This window comes from Netta rufina (assembly GCF_964035555.1).
Source record: "Netta rufina genome assembly, chromosome: 2".
Taxonomy (NCBI): domain Eukaryota; kingdom Metazoa; phylum Chordata; class Aves; order Anseriformes; family Anatidae; genus Netta; species Netta rufina.
In genome coordinates this window covers 110,464,388-110,478,871 of record NC_140124.1, presented here as the reverse complement: position 1 = coordinate 110,478,871, position 14,484 = coordinate 110,464,388, and the positions used below count along the sequence as shown (strand labels likewise).

At 38.4% G+C, this 14,484-nt stretch overlaps 1 protein-coding gene across 1 annotated transcript in view; it reads right to left on the bottom strand.

Moving 5' to 3' along the window:
- The window catches only part of LAMA3 (laminin subunit alpha 3), a 111,066-nt gene that overhangs the window by 37,036 nt on the left and 59,546 nt on the right, over positions 1-14,484 (bottom strand). Inside the window, 7 exon segments of the mRNA XM_084282759.1 lie at positions 2,265-2,495; positions 3,467-3,550; positions 4,590-4,691; positions 7,709-7,873; positions 9,322-9,462; positions 10,219-10,363; positions 13,284-13,488. Coding sequence (XP_084138885.1) covers positions 2,265-2,495; positions 3,467-3,550; positions 4,590-4,691; positions 7,709-7,873; positions 9,322-9,462; positions 10,219-10,363; positions 13,284-13,488 — 1,073 coding nt within the window.

The window sequence follows — 14,484 nt, the reverse complement described above, 5'->3', positions numbered from 1 at the left end:
CAGTTGCTAGCAGCATCTTTGCTTTCTTCACATATGGGATAAATAGAAAAAGAAACGTGGGCAGAATACTAATAACATCAACAGCTCTTTTTATATTGACTTTAATGTGAGCACGGACTTTATTTAGAATAGGCATCCTCACTTGAAATTTTTCAGATATATTTTTAAACGGGAGAGTATGTTCCTTGAACAACAGGGAGTCGGTATACCCTGCTTCTAAAGAAACCAGGGCCTGAAATACATAAACAGCATGACTAAGTAAAATACAGGTTCTAATATGCGTATAAATTGTATTTACCAAAAGCCTCTTTTTATGAAAGCAAAATGAATCACTCATTTCAGACAGATATCAAAATGTATTTGAAAAAAAATCTATGCTTTTTTTTTTTTTTCTTTTTAAACTTGTGTTCTTTTTAAACTTGAAAACAACACATTTGGAATGTGTGGGCATGTTGTTTTCAAAGAAGCATTCTTGATACTGAGAAATTTATTCCATATAAAGATAAAGCTCTAGAAACTTTCAAGTGCTTAGGAGTTCAGCTGATCGTTTGCAAGTAAACAACAATTTAAAAGAATCTTCTTGCACATACTTTTGTTAGCAAAAGACTCTGAGATAAAAGACTTGTGCTATTGCCTTTATATTAAGTGATGTATAAATTACTATAAAAATGGTTCATTTAAAAAAAGAGAAGGAAGGAAGCAAGCACGGAAGGGAAAATGAATAAATTACCTGTCTTAGGTAAAAATCCCTTTGAACTTGTTGCTGTTGACTTCTCTCCTGAAGATGAGGAAACAATAGCCTCTGCTGCATACCCTGTGCTAAACTACACCCCATAGCTACTAAAGTGACAACTAGCCATCCTACATTCTTTGGCCCCTGTGTTTGGGCCATCATTTTACTTCAGCTCAACTGTTAACATACACTATTCTTTCACTATTTACACGTTCCCTTATACTCTCCCTTACTCTCCAGCTTCTGACTCAGATTAATGAGGCTATGTGCTGAGATGGGCCCCACCTTTAAACTTTATACGTGAGTCAAGTTGTACAGCACACATTACAGTTCCTGGAGTTAACAAGTAACTCCGCAGTTCCTGTAGCTCAATATATACCTAACTTAGGGTGTGGCAGGCATCACCTTCTCCCCACCTAATGCAGTCAGACAGAGCTAGATGATTAGCACAGTAAATCACTGCCTGAGTAATACTGCATAAACATACTGCATAACCATGCTACCCAGGTTACTGTCTTGATCACTTCCTTTGGCTATGTATTTTCATCAGTTTATGTAAAAAATAACCCACCTTAGTTTAATAAAGGCAGTATGTTGAAAGCAATGGGATGGCAGTATGACCTTCAGTCAGTTCTCATCAATTTGAACATGACAAGGAACACCTTATGTGTGAAAATTAAGTTTCTAGAAATATTTCCAAAATGACTTTTGACACATGACAACTGACCACCCTGAGCAGTGGATGCACATGGGAGACATAAGCCAACTGTGAACATTTTGTTCACCACCATCTCTGCAGCTACTGTGGTCTTTCATTCTCTTTTCAAAAATGTTTGCAAGGCTAGCACAGCAATTGTTGCTTTATCCTTCAACCATTTTCTGAGAGAGTAATTCTTCATATTTTTATAATGTTTTTTATAATTCTTCATATTTTTACACTGCTTACCTCTCCATTATTTGTACACTCTCCATTATTTTATTCTGATGTTTTGGGTACTTACCCATTGGAACAGTTGAGCTCTAAGCTAAGCAAAGCATCAGCCAAAAGAATTAGAGCTAGAGGAACAGCATCAGGGATGGGATACACAACTAAGGCTAGGATTTCACCATAGTAATGGTATTATTTTGCAATGCTTACATTATCTTTCATAAAAATATCTCCAAATACTTTGAAAAATATATTAATTTCAGCTTTGAAACATTTTCCTATAAAAATAGGAAAAGTGTTAGTCAGTCTATCAGAATAGGAAAGTATTCAGTACTATCTTGGTTTGGGTTACTTCCCCTGGACCTCATTATAGTGCCTTAAACATGCAAAATGACATTTATAGTTCCACAAAGGCAATCAAGAGCTGAATGACCTTACTGTGCCTTTTAGACAGTGAAAGTGTTTGAGCCATCAAAAGTGCACACACTTAAAAGAACCGTGTAAGTACCTTAATAACTAGCCTGTTCCTCTAACTAAACCAGTATGTATAGCTGTAGGCAAGACAGAAGGTAATGGTGAAGTACAGAGGCAAACATTTCCTACCTGACATGAGTCACCGGAATACTCTGGAGGGCAGGAGCATGTCTCTACACTGTATGCAATGCTGCCACTTCCTGTGCTGGTGGTTACTTCCAGCCCAACCTCACCAAGGGTTAATCGTTGAGTCTCCGTGAAGTAGAGGCCTCTGATGTGTAAACCATCTAGTCTAGACAGGATTATCATCAGTTCTTCCCTGGATACCTGGTTATTGCTGCTGGCGTGTCTGAAGTTTCCCTGCACATTAAGGATACAAAATGAGCACAGCTCTGCAGTTTCTTAAAAAGAGAATGCGCAGAGCACACAGCATGCCAGAAAAAGAGGGGGAAAAAAGGACCTCTATAGTCCCAAGTGATGTGGGGTGAAACAGATGTCAGCAAAATAAATATAATTAATGTAAACAAAGGCAGGAAAAGGAACAACGAGCAAAAAAAGGGTTCTATTCTGTACTTTGCAAGGTATGTATGGCTTTGAGGTATCAAAAAGTGAAGAAGCATTTAGGTTCTTCTTCAGTCATCCAAATTTCTTTGAGGGATTACCAACTAAAATTGCTTTTATTTTTAAGAGTAACTAAAATACTAGAAATCCAGTCTTGAAAGCTGCCTTCACATGCTTACAAGCTACTAATACACATAGTGTAACTGAAAATCTAATTTAGCTGGAAGAACCATTAACTTTTTTTTTTTTTTTTTTTTTTTTTTTTGCCTACAGATGAGGCAGAAATAACTTAGTTTGACTTTCTGAGCACACATTTAAGGCAGGAATAATCCATGCTAATTTAACTCCCCTAAATGTTGGAAACCCGTTCTAAACTAGGCACCTGGACTCCTTTGAGAGTCAGAGGAAGAAAACAGATAACAATTCATTCCATCCCTATTAAGTACACATTTGGGGCTGTGATGAGTCATATTCCTTTGGTGACTGATTCAGTATTACTCCACTGTCTCTGGAGAGAATGCTAAGGACTAGGTTGGACAAGATGCCTAAATTAGAGGTGCTAAAATTAGGTGGCATGAACCAGAACCTAGGTTCAGTGTGACAGTAAAGAGAGAAGAAAATGTGGTCTATATTTATGGTCTATAGTACTGAAATTTACGTTCATTAACATTATCCAGTATCTGGTATTTATTCATGTATTGTCTGCACATCTTTTTTTTAAATGTACCACAGGGAAGAAAAGGGAAGGCCATTCCATTTTCATTTCTTACCTCAACTAACTGCACACGGCCATAATATTGACGGTCAGGCAGTGGGTTGTTAGGATCCACATAAACAACTTTCATCTGCTGGCCCTATGTAAGAATGAATACATAATATTAAACCATTTCATCACATTTTATGGTAGTGTTCGCATGCAGTTCATTTGAAGAAGCATGTTAATCCTGTTATTTGGGGAATTAAACCCAAGTAAAAGTATCTGTATGTCATTTTGTAAGCACTGTGTTTTAATGTCAGCAGGGTTTTCCCTGCCTTTGCCTTTTAACAACCTTGCTTGCAAATAAAACACAAAGAGAATTAAATTAATGCTTGCCAGTTTTCACAAGAATTAGCGTAGCTTCTGAGTAAAAACATTTTTGATATTTTCAAAGAGTCTCCTTTGCTGTCCTCACCTTCTTTTTAGAAAATGAGATGCCTCTTGATACTATCTTTAAGAGCTTACTTACCTTGGAAATTTTTGACTGGCACAAGGAGGGGAATAAAAACAATTCTGGACTGAGGAACACTCTTTGACCTTACATCCTAGTGCACAAATGACTTTGGATACCAGCGAAGTACCTCATGAGGCATCTTTCCCAGAATCCTAGAACACTGAATTAATATTTTTGATGTGCTCAAGAAACAAAACCACCCTCTTGGGAATGTAAACAATCAGTAGAAGTTTCTAAGTTTCACCATACATAAAATGCATTTTTACCTCAGTCCATTCAAGCCTTATGATTATCTTTAAATTTATGCCGAAGAAAATTCTCAAAGAAAATGAGATAAATTAAATATGGAATCAAGGACATATTTTGCATAGCCGAGGCCATACTTGTTGCCAAGTGTTCAAGACATTAATTAATATTTTTCCACAGGTGCATTTTACAGGGAAAATTCTGTTTTATCTTTTCATTTGCTCTGAAGTCAGTTATGTTTAATAATATGTTACTTTGGCATCAGAGTGAGGTGTGTTGATAGCTTTGAGCAAAATGCAGTAAAATCACTTTTATAGAAATGTAGCAAGTTGCTATAAAAGTTAAGCACACTTTAGGAGCAAAATTTGCCATAGTTGTCAGGAAACAAAAAAATCATGGTATTGCCTGAAAGAAAATACAGTATTTCAAAACTTACTGTTAGTAGTATATCAGGTTTCTTATCCAGTAGAACCATGCCTTCACTAGGTAAGCCAAAAGATTTCACTTGGTAACTTAGGAAGCCACCATATGAAGAAAGCTGTAATAAAACGCACGCAATCAGATCAGTGATACTCTACTGCACTGTTGCTTGATATTAATATAAATTTGTATTCAAGTTTACTCCACCTTAATACATTAATTCTTTAGGTTTTAGACCAAATATGTGTTGCTTGGAAGAAGTTCTTTTTAATCTATTTACTTTGTGTATCCAACATCAGTCATATACATGACTAGTCAGGCACTGGGACGGGTTGCCCAGGGAGGTGGTGGAGTCACCGTCCCTGGGGGTGTTCAAGGAAAGGTTGGACGTGGTGCTTGGGGACATGGGTTAGTGGGTGACACTGGTGGCAGGGGGATGGTTGGATCAGATGATCTTGGAAGCCTTTTCCAACCTTAATGATTCTACAATTACTTTTTGAGTAGTACTTACTACTGTTCTCTGGGTGGTTACTGGCACTACTTTTTTTTCCATACTTTAAATCACACCATCTGTGTTGTGGAGAAATCACACATTCACATGAATGCTGTTCTTCCCCAGGCCCTACAGAACAGCTTTGGCTCATCAAGAGCAGACATCAGACTGAGAATGATATTGGTAGTGTATACCCCATGAACAGACATGAATAAAAACAAAGTAAGACTAAGCATGTTTGAAAGGGGCTCTCACTGCCCAGAATTTTCTCAGCTTACTGCAAAAAAGAATCTAATCAGGAAATCTTTGTTTCACTTTCTGGAGGACAAGAGTTTTACTGGTATCAGCTCTATTGCAGAAAGGTGATAACAGACCATTGTTGCAGGTTGAGCTGAGACCCACCGTCTTTTGGCTGAACTACAAGTGAACACAGAAGGCCTTAGCCCCAGCGAAATAAACACACTGCTGCATAAAACTAAAACTGAGGCAAGCAAGTTTGAATCATTTGTCAAATAGCTTCCCTGGGTTGTGTATGAGTGATTCAGTTCAAAATATGTATAGACAAAATCATGCTCCAGGAACAGCCTGAACAGTTCTTGTTCCAAGAAGAGTCTGTCAGCAAGTGCTAGGTGAGACACAAACCTTGAAGAAGCTACTAAGTGCCTCTTGTGGCTTGTTCTCTCAGTGCCCATGCAGGACCCTCTGCAGTCTTTGGGGACAGAAAAGATAGAATTCAAGAAAGTCCTATTTCCTTTACCAACTTCTCATGGAGCAATCCTTAACACTTCAGATTTCCCTTTCTCTCTTGGATTATGGGAGAAAATATCGTAGTCAAGTCCACTATATAAATTAGAGAAAATCTTATGCCTGAAGTGTATATAGGCAATTTACCGTCTTCCCTTTGGAAGTGTACTCTCTATAAAGAAAATTAAGGATAAAATCTTCCAGGCACTTTGAATTGGAATGATCGTCAGAAGAAGCACTTACCAGAACTGAAAATACTTCACTAAATCATGATTTTGTCTAATAAATGCTACATCACTAGCTGTAAGGGAAATCTGACTGACCTGAGGGTCTACAGAGGTGAGTTGTTAGCTTAAAAAGAAAAAAAAAAGGAAAAAAAAAAAAAAGGGCCAAAACTTCAGTTGAAAGAGCACACAGCAAACAGCTAAGCTAGAACCAAGTGTTTTGCCACAGACACATTACTTTGTTTTGCACCCTTTGCTGTTTGCCCTTATAGCTTGTGCTTGTTTTGGCACGGAAAGAACTGCTTTGTCAGGTTCCAGTGTTCTGCAGGTAAACATCACCATTTGCTCTGTTTGTTTCTATGTATTCTAATGTATTACAAACAAAACACGGAGATCTCTGTGAAGAGAAATTTGTTCCTTGGATCACAGGGCTGTAATTAAAGCTACTCACTTTTGCCAACAGCATTTTCAAAATCATAATTTGGAACATCGGTTATATTTTGCCAACACAATCAAAATGATCCTGTATATTTTTAAAAAAATATAAGAAAATTCAAGTTAGAGCTCATTTCCTGTTTAACACACATTTTAGGACTGTGCCATACGATGAGCTGTTATGGTCGTGCTTTTTTCTTTGTTTTGGGAAATGCAAAAACATTGGTATTATCAACTGCCCTCTGTATTCTATATGTACAGCATTTTTTTTCTAAAAGTGCTCTACTAAACAGAATGTTAAAATACACAGGAAAAGAAAATGGGGGTTATGTAAACTGAATTTCTCATTCACTGTTAGTTTCTGCACTGCTACACATTTTATATTTGATTCCCTTTTAACTTTGTAAACAGAGAAAGAAATATATTATGCTAAGTATCATGTTGCAATTGAACTAGTTAAAATGCTGAAGATACTGGAAAATAGCATTTACGCTCATCATATTGAACAATAAAATGAATGACTGGTGTATTTATGAGCTTGTAAAACTAGCATCGAGATAGCATTTCTTTAGTTAGTTTTCCTACTGGAGTATAGCTAGTATCTACTAAAATATACACTTGCACACAGGGCACGGTAAAAGTAGGATCAAACAAGCTATTTAATTTACAGTGTTGTCATTTTAAATAAAAGCAAATCATGACATGTCTGGTTTGACAGTGTGACATGCAATATAAAAATCAGCGCTGTTCTTAACAGTTGTGTTTAAGAAGGCTATTGACTGCTTTACATTTTGTTATGGGAACAATAAGAAGTTCTTCTGGTTTAACATTACAGTAGATAAAGTATGACTTATCATAAAGTAACTCTGGAAAATTATTTTTTGACGTTGCAGCAGGAGACTCTATAACATAAGCAAAAAAAAAAAAAACAACCTAACTAAATGGGTCATTCAACTGAAAGATAGATCTCTGAACTATAGCTCCTGACCATGCTCCTCACATGAAGATCTCCCTGGCACCCACAAAAAAAAAGAAGTATTAATTCTGTTTTCCTGGTTATAGTTTTAACCTTCTACTCAGAAGTCAAATGTTGTGATTCCTGGCATGTCAGGAAAGAGAGAGAAGACTCTAGTCAGGGGAGAGGGAAAAGTATCTAACAAAGACTAGGAGACTCTTTATCAACAATGCTGACAAAAACAAATTCATTTTATTGAAACAGTCGAGTTAGGTGTCATTTACCTTCTCTCCCAGGTAAGATGGTGGCGCTTTCCAGTACAAACTATGCACTGAAGTAGGTAATTCTTGAACATCAGCCACTACACTATTACTGACTGGATTGAAAGTGACTGGAATATCAATATTTCCATCCATTGCCTCCAAGCGCCAGTTCCTCATGTCCACAAACTAAAGAAATAAAGGAAATTAAAGTTTGTTTCATCCTTTATTAAACTTCACCAACACTAAGTAATGGGGGGAAATTGTTCAGACTGTCATTCCCTAAACATGAATTCAACTCCTTTAAAGGCAGCCCAAAGTCTTTGTCAATGGATGTTGGAAGGATCTCAAAACAGAGCTTAAGAGGGACAGATGTGCAAAAGCTACCTGGGATGCCAGCATTTGGCTTGTCAGCTATGAACTAAACTCTGTCTTTCGTCGCATGAAGACATGCTGCTTCTGGAGGTGACTGGGAATTATGTACATAAACCCAAGGACACAATTTGGAGCTTCATTTTTTACGTCCATTCTAAAAATCAAACCAAAGACACTAACCTGAAAGACCTGATACCTGTTAGTGATAGGTTACATGGGAGGAAAGGGACATTGCAGGATATTTTGGGGGAGGCAGGCAATGTAGCCTGATATTCTGGCTCTTTAATAATGCACATTTTATGTTCTTGGCTCTTGTTTTGTTAAAGACCATACATCCTATTATTTGTCAATATGCTGGGGAAAAGAAAGCATAATGCATATGTACCTGAACAGCTCTCAGAACCACAGCACAAAAAGACAGATATGTTTTCAAGAACAGTCTTTCCTAAAGACAAGTAAACTCCAAATGAAATCTTCCTAAAACCAATGGAAGTTGGCTACTGACTTCACTGAGGCCAGATTTTCATCTCTGCTTGTAAAAAATACAGTGCCATGATCTGGATTACATCTAGTCTATGTCTAATCCTAAACTTAAACTAAGGTCAACATCCATCATTCTAGGGTGCTACTTCTTCCTTCTCTTTCTCTTGCATTGTTTCAGACAGTTATTACTTTTATTTATTCATTTACTTATTTACATCTTCAATCATCTTACCTCATTTCTACCATTCATTCATGTTGCTAACACTTTAAAGCCTATTTTGGCTTCTACCTTTTCTCACCCTTGATAATATCTTTAATATCTTTTTCTGTTTTTTTTTTTTTTTTTTTTTTTTTTTACAGGGACAGAAGGACAATTTTTACTTCTCTGTGGAACCCTCCACACACTTCTTAGGTTTCAAGACATACCTGTGATATAGATGTGAAATGACGTGCATTTATCAAAGCATGATGAACGAGACCATTGACTTTAATGACGAACCAGTGTCTGAAGATAAAGCACTAGATAGCTAGCTTAATTTCAGTCCAGCTAGCAATCTGTAAGCAAACAGGTGAAAAGGGCCATTTCTGCTGATGGGCACATTCAAACTACGCCTAAGTCCTAATGATGCTGCACCAAAACTGCACCATTACTTGCAAATTATTTCCCATCCTTCACAACTAATAAAATAGCATGTAGATTTCTGGAAGAAAAATAGCATTTCCATAATGGAGTAAAGGTAGGTTTTTCTTCTTTCAAAGAAGAAAACTAATGAAAACACCTTGGTTCTACGACGATTTGTGCTGCGACAGTCGCTGGTTGCCCCAAAACAAAAGCAAGTGGTGCATCCCTTGGGATTAGAAGGGTCCAGATAAAATGATCCTGGTCGGCAAACACTGCAATCTGCACCTTCTACATTCTCCTGTCAAAACACAGTTGAAAGAATTCTCAGAGTTTTCCTTTTGGTTTTGTGAGGCCCCCAAAGCCTTCTGCATATAAATAAATATTTAAACATATGGAAACATGAATGAAAACGTGTGACTGTCTGTGTACACCATATTCTAAATGCAAATAAAATCGACTTCTTTGAGACTATCTTAGTTATGAGCTGTCTTTCCAGTTTATTAAGTGAACCACTGAGTAATAGATATTAGTCAGAGACAGCTGGTAACTTCCCTGCCAAAGCCCTCCTGCTGGCTTTTCAAAACCTACAATATAAAAGGTCACTTGTGAAAGTTCACATTTATCACATTTAATTATGCAGATCAGAACAAAAGAAGATTTCCTGGATATAATGATGTGGTGAAATGTCAACCGACATAATATAGCTAAAAAAAGCCTGGAACCTGGTTAACATCCAAAAACTGAGATGCAGATGCATAAAGCAGATCTGTGCAGGGTACAAACCGCTTCAGGGAATCAATGGACATCTACATTGTAGCACTGTCAGATACTGCAAAGACTAAGACTACCTGTAAAACAGATACTGAACTCATTAAAAGAAAAAAAAGTATCTGCTATTATGATAATCTGTACACATATTGCAAGGTGTGGTGCTTTTCTACAGCTACATTTAATTCTAAATGATAAAATCATTTTAACCATGCCATTAAATATGAAATGATCACTGATGTGCAAACAATGCTTATGAATGCAGAAATAATTTGATTTATCTGACCTTGCAGAGGCAAATTCCTGTATGGGGATCACAAATATCTGGTTCTGTTCCATCTCTGTTACAATTACATGGCACGCAGTTTGGGAAACCGTAAGTACCTGGAGCACACTGATCACACCGCCGTCCTTTTATTCCTGGTTTGCATCTTTATCAACAAACACACACATAAGAGAAAACCAATGAGTTAGGCAGGAATAGAAAGAGGGAAGGAGGAAGGGAAGATTGAAACAAAGGGCTGGTAGCTTTCTGAATAAACTGCATGGCTGTGAAACAGCTTTATGACTTCCGAGAAGAAACAGCAGCAGGTTAGTACTGATCTCAGGTTTGAATGGTGAGAAATACTGCAATGTTTCATAGTGCTCATAGAAATTATTAGGAAGGGATTTAATTTCGTAAGACAAATGCTCACAGTATAATTAGATTTTTGCAGCTAATCAGTCCTTGCAGCACAGAACTACTGTCACTATACACCAAAGAGTGAAACATGGATGTTTAATACAGGTAAGCACAACTGGAAGAGGATTTACAGCTGGAGGATGTGACTGGGCATTTCTCAAGGCACTCACCTGCTAACAAAAAGGTGGGGAAACCCAGGAATATGAATAATTACAGGGACTTCAACCTGCTACAAGTCTTGTGTTAGTTTACAACTGTTCAGAAGAGACAGTGAGGGCTGAAACCTTCGGATTTATTTAGGAGAAATATAGATGATGCAAAAACCACTATCAAGCTACGAACAAAGCTTGAGACAGCAGAAAACATCTTTCCATGGCAGCAGCTCCTTCCTCCTGCCTTTGGAACAAACTTCTTCATGAAATGTTCAGTCTACAACTTCCTCGTAAGGGGGTGTCGAGAGGCAGGAGACCTTTTCTCCATCAACACTAGTGACAGGACCCGCGGGAATGGGGTTAAGCTGAGGCAGGGGATATTTAGGCTGGACGTCAGGAGGGGGTTCTTCACAGAGGGGGTGGTTGCACACTGGAACAGGCTCCCCAGGGAAGTGGTCACTGCACCGAGCCTGTCTGAATTTAAGAAGAGATTGGACTGTGCACTTAGGCACATGGTCTGAACTTTTGGGTAGACCTGTGCGGTGTCAAGAGTTGGACTTGATGATCCTTAAGGGTCCCTTCCAACTCAGGATATTCTATGATTCTATGATTCTATGAAATCATAGGTCTGACAATCTTTCTTGCTCCTGTCTATACTAGCCTATTGTCACAATCTATCTTTACTAGTCCAAAAGTCTCAAAAGAGTAAGGACCCACTGATAAAGAATGCCAGCCACCACCACCACCACATTTTTAAATTATGTAATTTACAACTAAACTGTAAAAATGCTCAGAGATGTAGCGGAATCTTCTTTTGCTCTCAGCATCAAGTTTATGTGTACTAATGCTACAAACTTAATGGATATAAACAGTTAAAGTGTGCTGACAAGGTGCACTTCATGTAAAATATGAAAACAATTACTCAGCTCATCAAACAATGGGCGAGGTTTCTCAGAGTCTCTCTGAATGCATTACCCATACACAGAGATAACTGGAACTAAACGGGAACTTTGAACTTCATGTAATCCAAACAAGGATTAATCAGAATCTAGTGGTTGGCTATATACTGTAGAATCAGTCCAAAAACACTGGCTAAAAGTCAAATTTTGCTTCAGAACTATTGTACTTATAAGGTGAAATTTCATTTATCTTATCCATTGGGCTGTATGTGAAAAAATATTACCATTATAATCAGGCAATACAGCTTTTCACTGAAACAGGAAATCTTACTATTTTTGCAAACGTTGCCCTCAATTTTCCACAAGCATAAAGATAGGGCTTAGCATATCTAAAGTAATAGATTTTATTTCACTGAATTATTTATTTTATTTATATTTTGTGCAGCTTTGGTTGCCTTGTGTAAGAGCAAGCTGTGGGGAAAATGAAAGCAGAGACCAACCAGATGTAGAGTGCACCAGGACGTGCAGAATATGGTACACCTTAACCCTGAATCCTGACTTCTATCTATGAAAGAAGTTTCCTGTTTTGTCATTGGTATAAAATAATTATTCAGATCATATGAAATGGACAGTTCAGTTCATATGAAATTATTTTAAATTCAGGAAATAGAGTATTCTCTGAAAATGAGTATTCTGTCATATCTACAGGACTAATGGCAGAGCAGCAAAGACTATATTTCTCTTTGTTTGGACACTACAAAAACATAGTCAGTCCAATCAAAATGAATTAACCTTGGCCTTAGGCAACATATTGGCTTTCACATATTTGTACTTGCTATTTAAGGACTCACCTCTCCAAGGAAATAATAGGAATGTTCAACAACGCTAATATAGACAGCATCTGAATTTAAGAAAATTCCCTACAGTTACAGCTGTATGCTGTACATATTTTAGACAATACAAATAGAATACATAAAAGAATCAATTTTCAGCTCAGCATGCTGAGATACCGAAGAACAATCATATGTCGTATAGAGGGCATTGAACAGGGCCCTGTCTGTAACTCCAATTGAACAGTAGTTTCCATACACACAGCACCTATCATCAGTTTCTCAAAACTCATTGCAAATATTCAAGCTTTACAGTACTTCAAAATGTTACTGGACTTAAACCCACACATTAGATTGTGGAAGGTCAACTGCAAGGTTTTAACAATTTGGGAGATAACATACACAATTACAAATGATGCACGTGCCAGAAGCCAGAAGTTCTGGTCCAAGGTCACTAATATCTGGGCACTGGATAAGCTATATGAGACGAACAGAGATTTGGTGACTTACTGCAAGTGACATAGCATGTCACTGGCAAACAATGCATGCTTGGGTATCCCAAAGCCCACCATTCGTTACTGCACAAACCAAATTGTCACTAAACATTGCATGTATTCCTGTAACAACTGAGTTCTAGCTACCACCAAGCACTGCTTAAATCTTTGCTCATTATCGTAAAAGTTCCCCAAATCCTCCAAATACCTGAAAAACAAACAAACAAACAAAAAAAAACAACTATGAAGCAAACCACTCATGAACCATTATTAATGCATGTAGTCCAAACTTACTTGCATTGCCCGTTGTTTTTTTCACAGTCTGGGCTTGCCACATTAATAATGCCTCTTTCTGAACAGTTGCAGCTCTCACAGCCAGCGAGAGGGTGATAGCTGAAGTAATGTTTCTCACACACTTCGCATTTTGGTTTCACAGTTTGAGGAGGGCAAATGCATTTACCAGTTATGTCATCACAAAGACGCTGCCCACAGTTGCACGCTAGGTCAAAAAAAAGTTCCACAAATTAACCACGTCCCAGCCCACAATGATCAACTTTTATTAAGATTTGTATATAAAACAAACAGAAACAACATGTATTATTTTCCCTCTTTCATTAGTTTTAAACCCAGGTGGCTTGTTTAACTCCAACTATCAAAATGATTTGAGATTAAGACCAATCAAGGTCACGGAAACCAATTATGTAACTGTAGTTTCAAAAAGTATCTTGAGAGCCTGATTATTTTCCACAGAATGGTTGCTTAAATTCACCACAGCAATTATTAACACTTCTCAAACCTGCCAAGTATTAAACAATGAATAGCTTTGGTTTCAAGGGCACCATTTTTACAAAGAAACATTAATAAACATAGGGTATTACATCATTACACTGAACGCTATGCTATGCTAAATGTAAGACTGTAGTGGGGTTAGGTGGCAAAGCTTTGGTAGCGGTGGGGACTTCAGGGGTGGCTTCTGTGAGAATCCAGAAGCTGCCACGTTAGATAAGGGCCAGTTTCAGCTGGCTCCAAAGAGACCCACCACTGGTCAGAGCACAGACAATAAGCAATCTCGTTTGCGCCTCTATGGGAACATATTTAAGAAAGGGAAAAAAACTGCTGTGCAACAGCAGCTGGGAGAAAAGAGTGAGAAGCAGCCCTACAGCTTCCCAGGTCAGTGCAGCAGGAGGGCAGGAGGTGCTCCAGGCACACAGCAGCAGTTTCCCTGCGGCCTGTGGAGAGGCCCCTGGTGGAGCAGGCTGTCCCCCTGCAGCCCATGGGTCCCACACGGAGCAGATCTCCACGCTGCAGCCCCCCCATGGGTGGAGGAGCCCCCGGTGGAGCAGGTGGATGTGGCCTGGAGGAGGCTGCGGCCCATGGAGAGCCCCCGCAGGAGCAGGCCCCGGGCCAGAGCTGCAGCCCTGGAGAGGAGCCCACGCAGGAGCAGGGGGTCTGCGGGGAGCTGCTGCCCACAGGGGACCCGTGCTGGAGCAGTTTG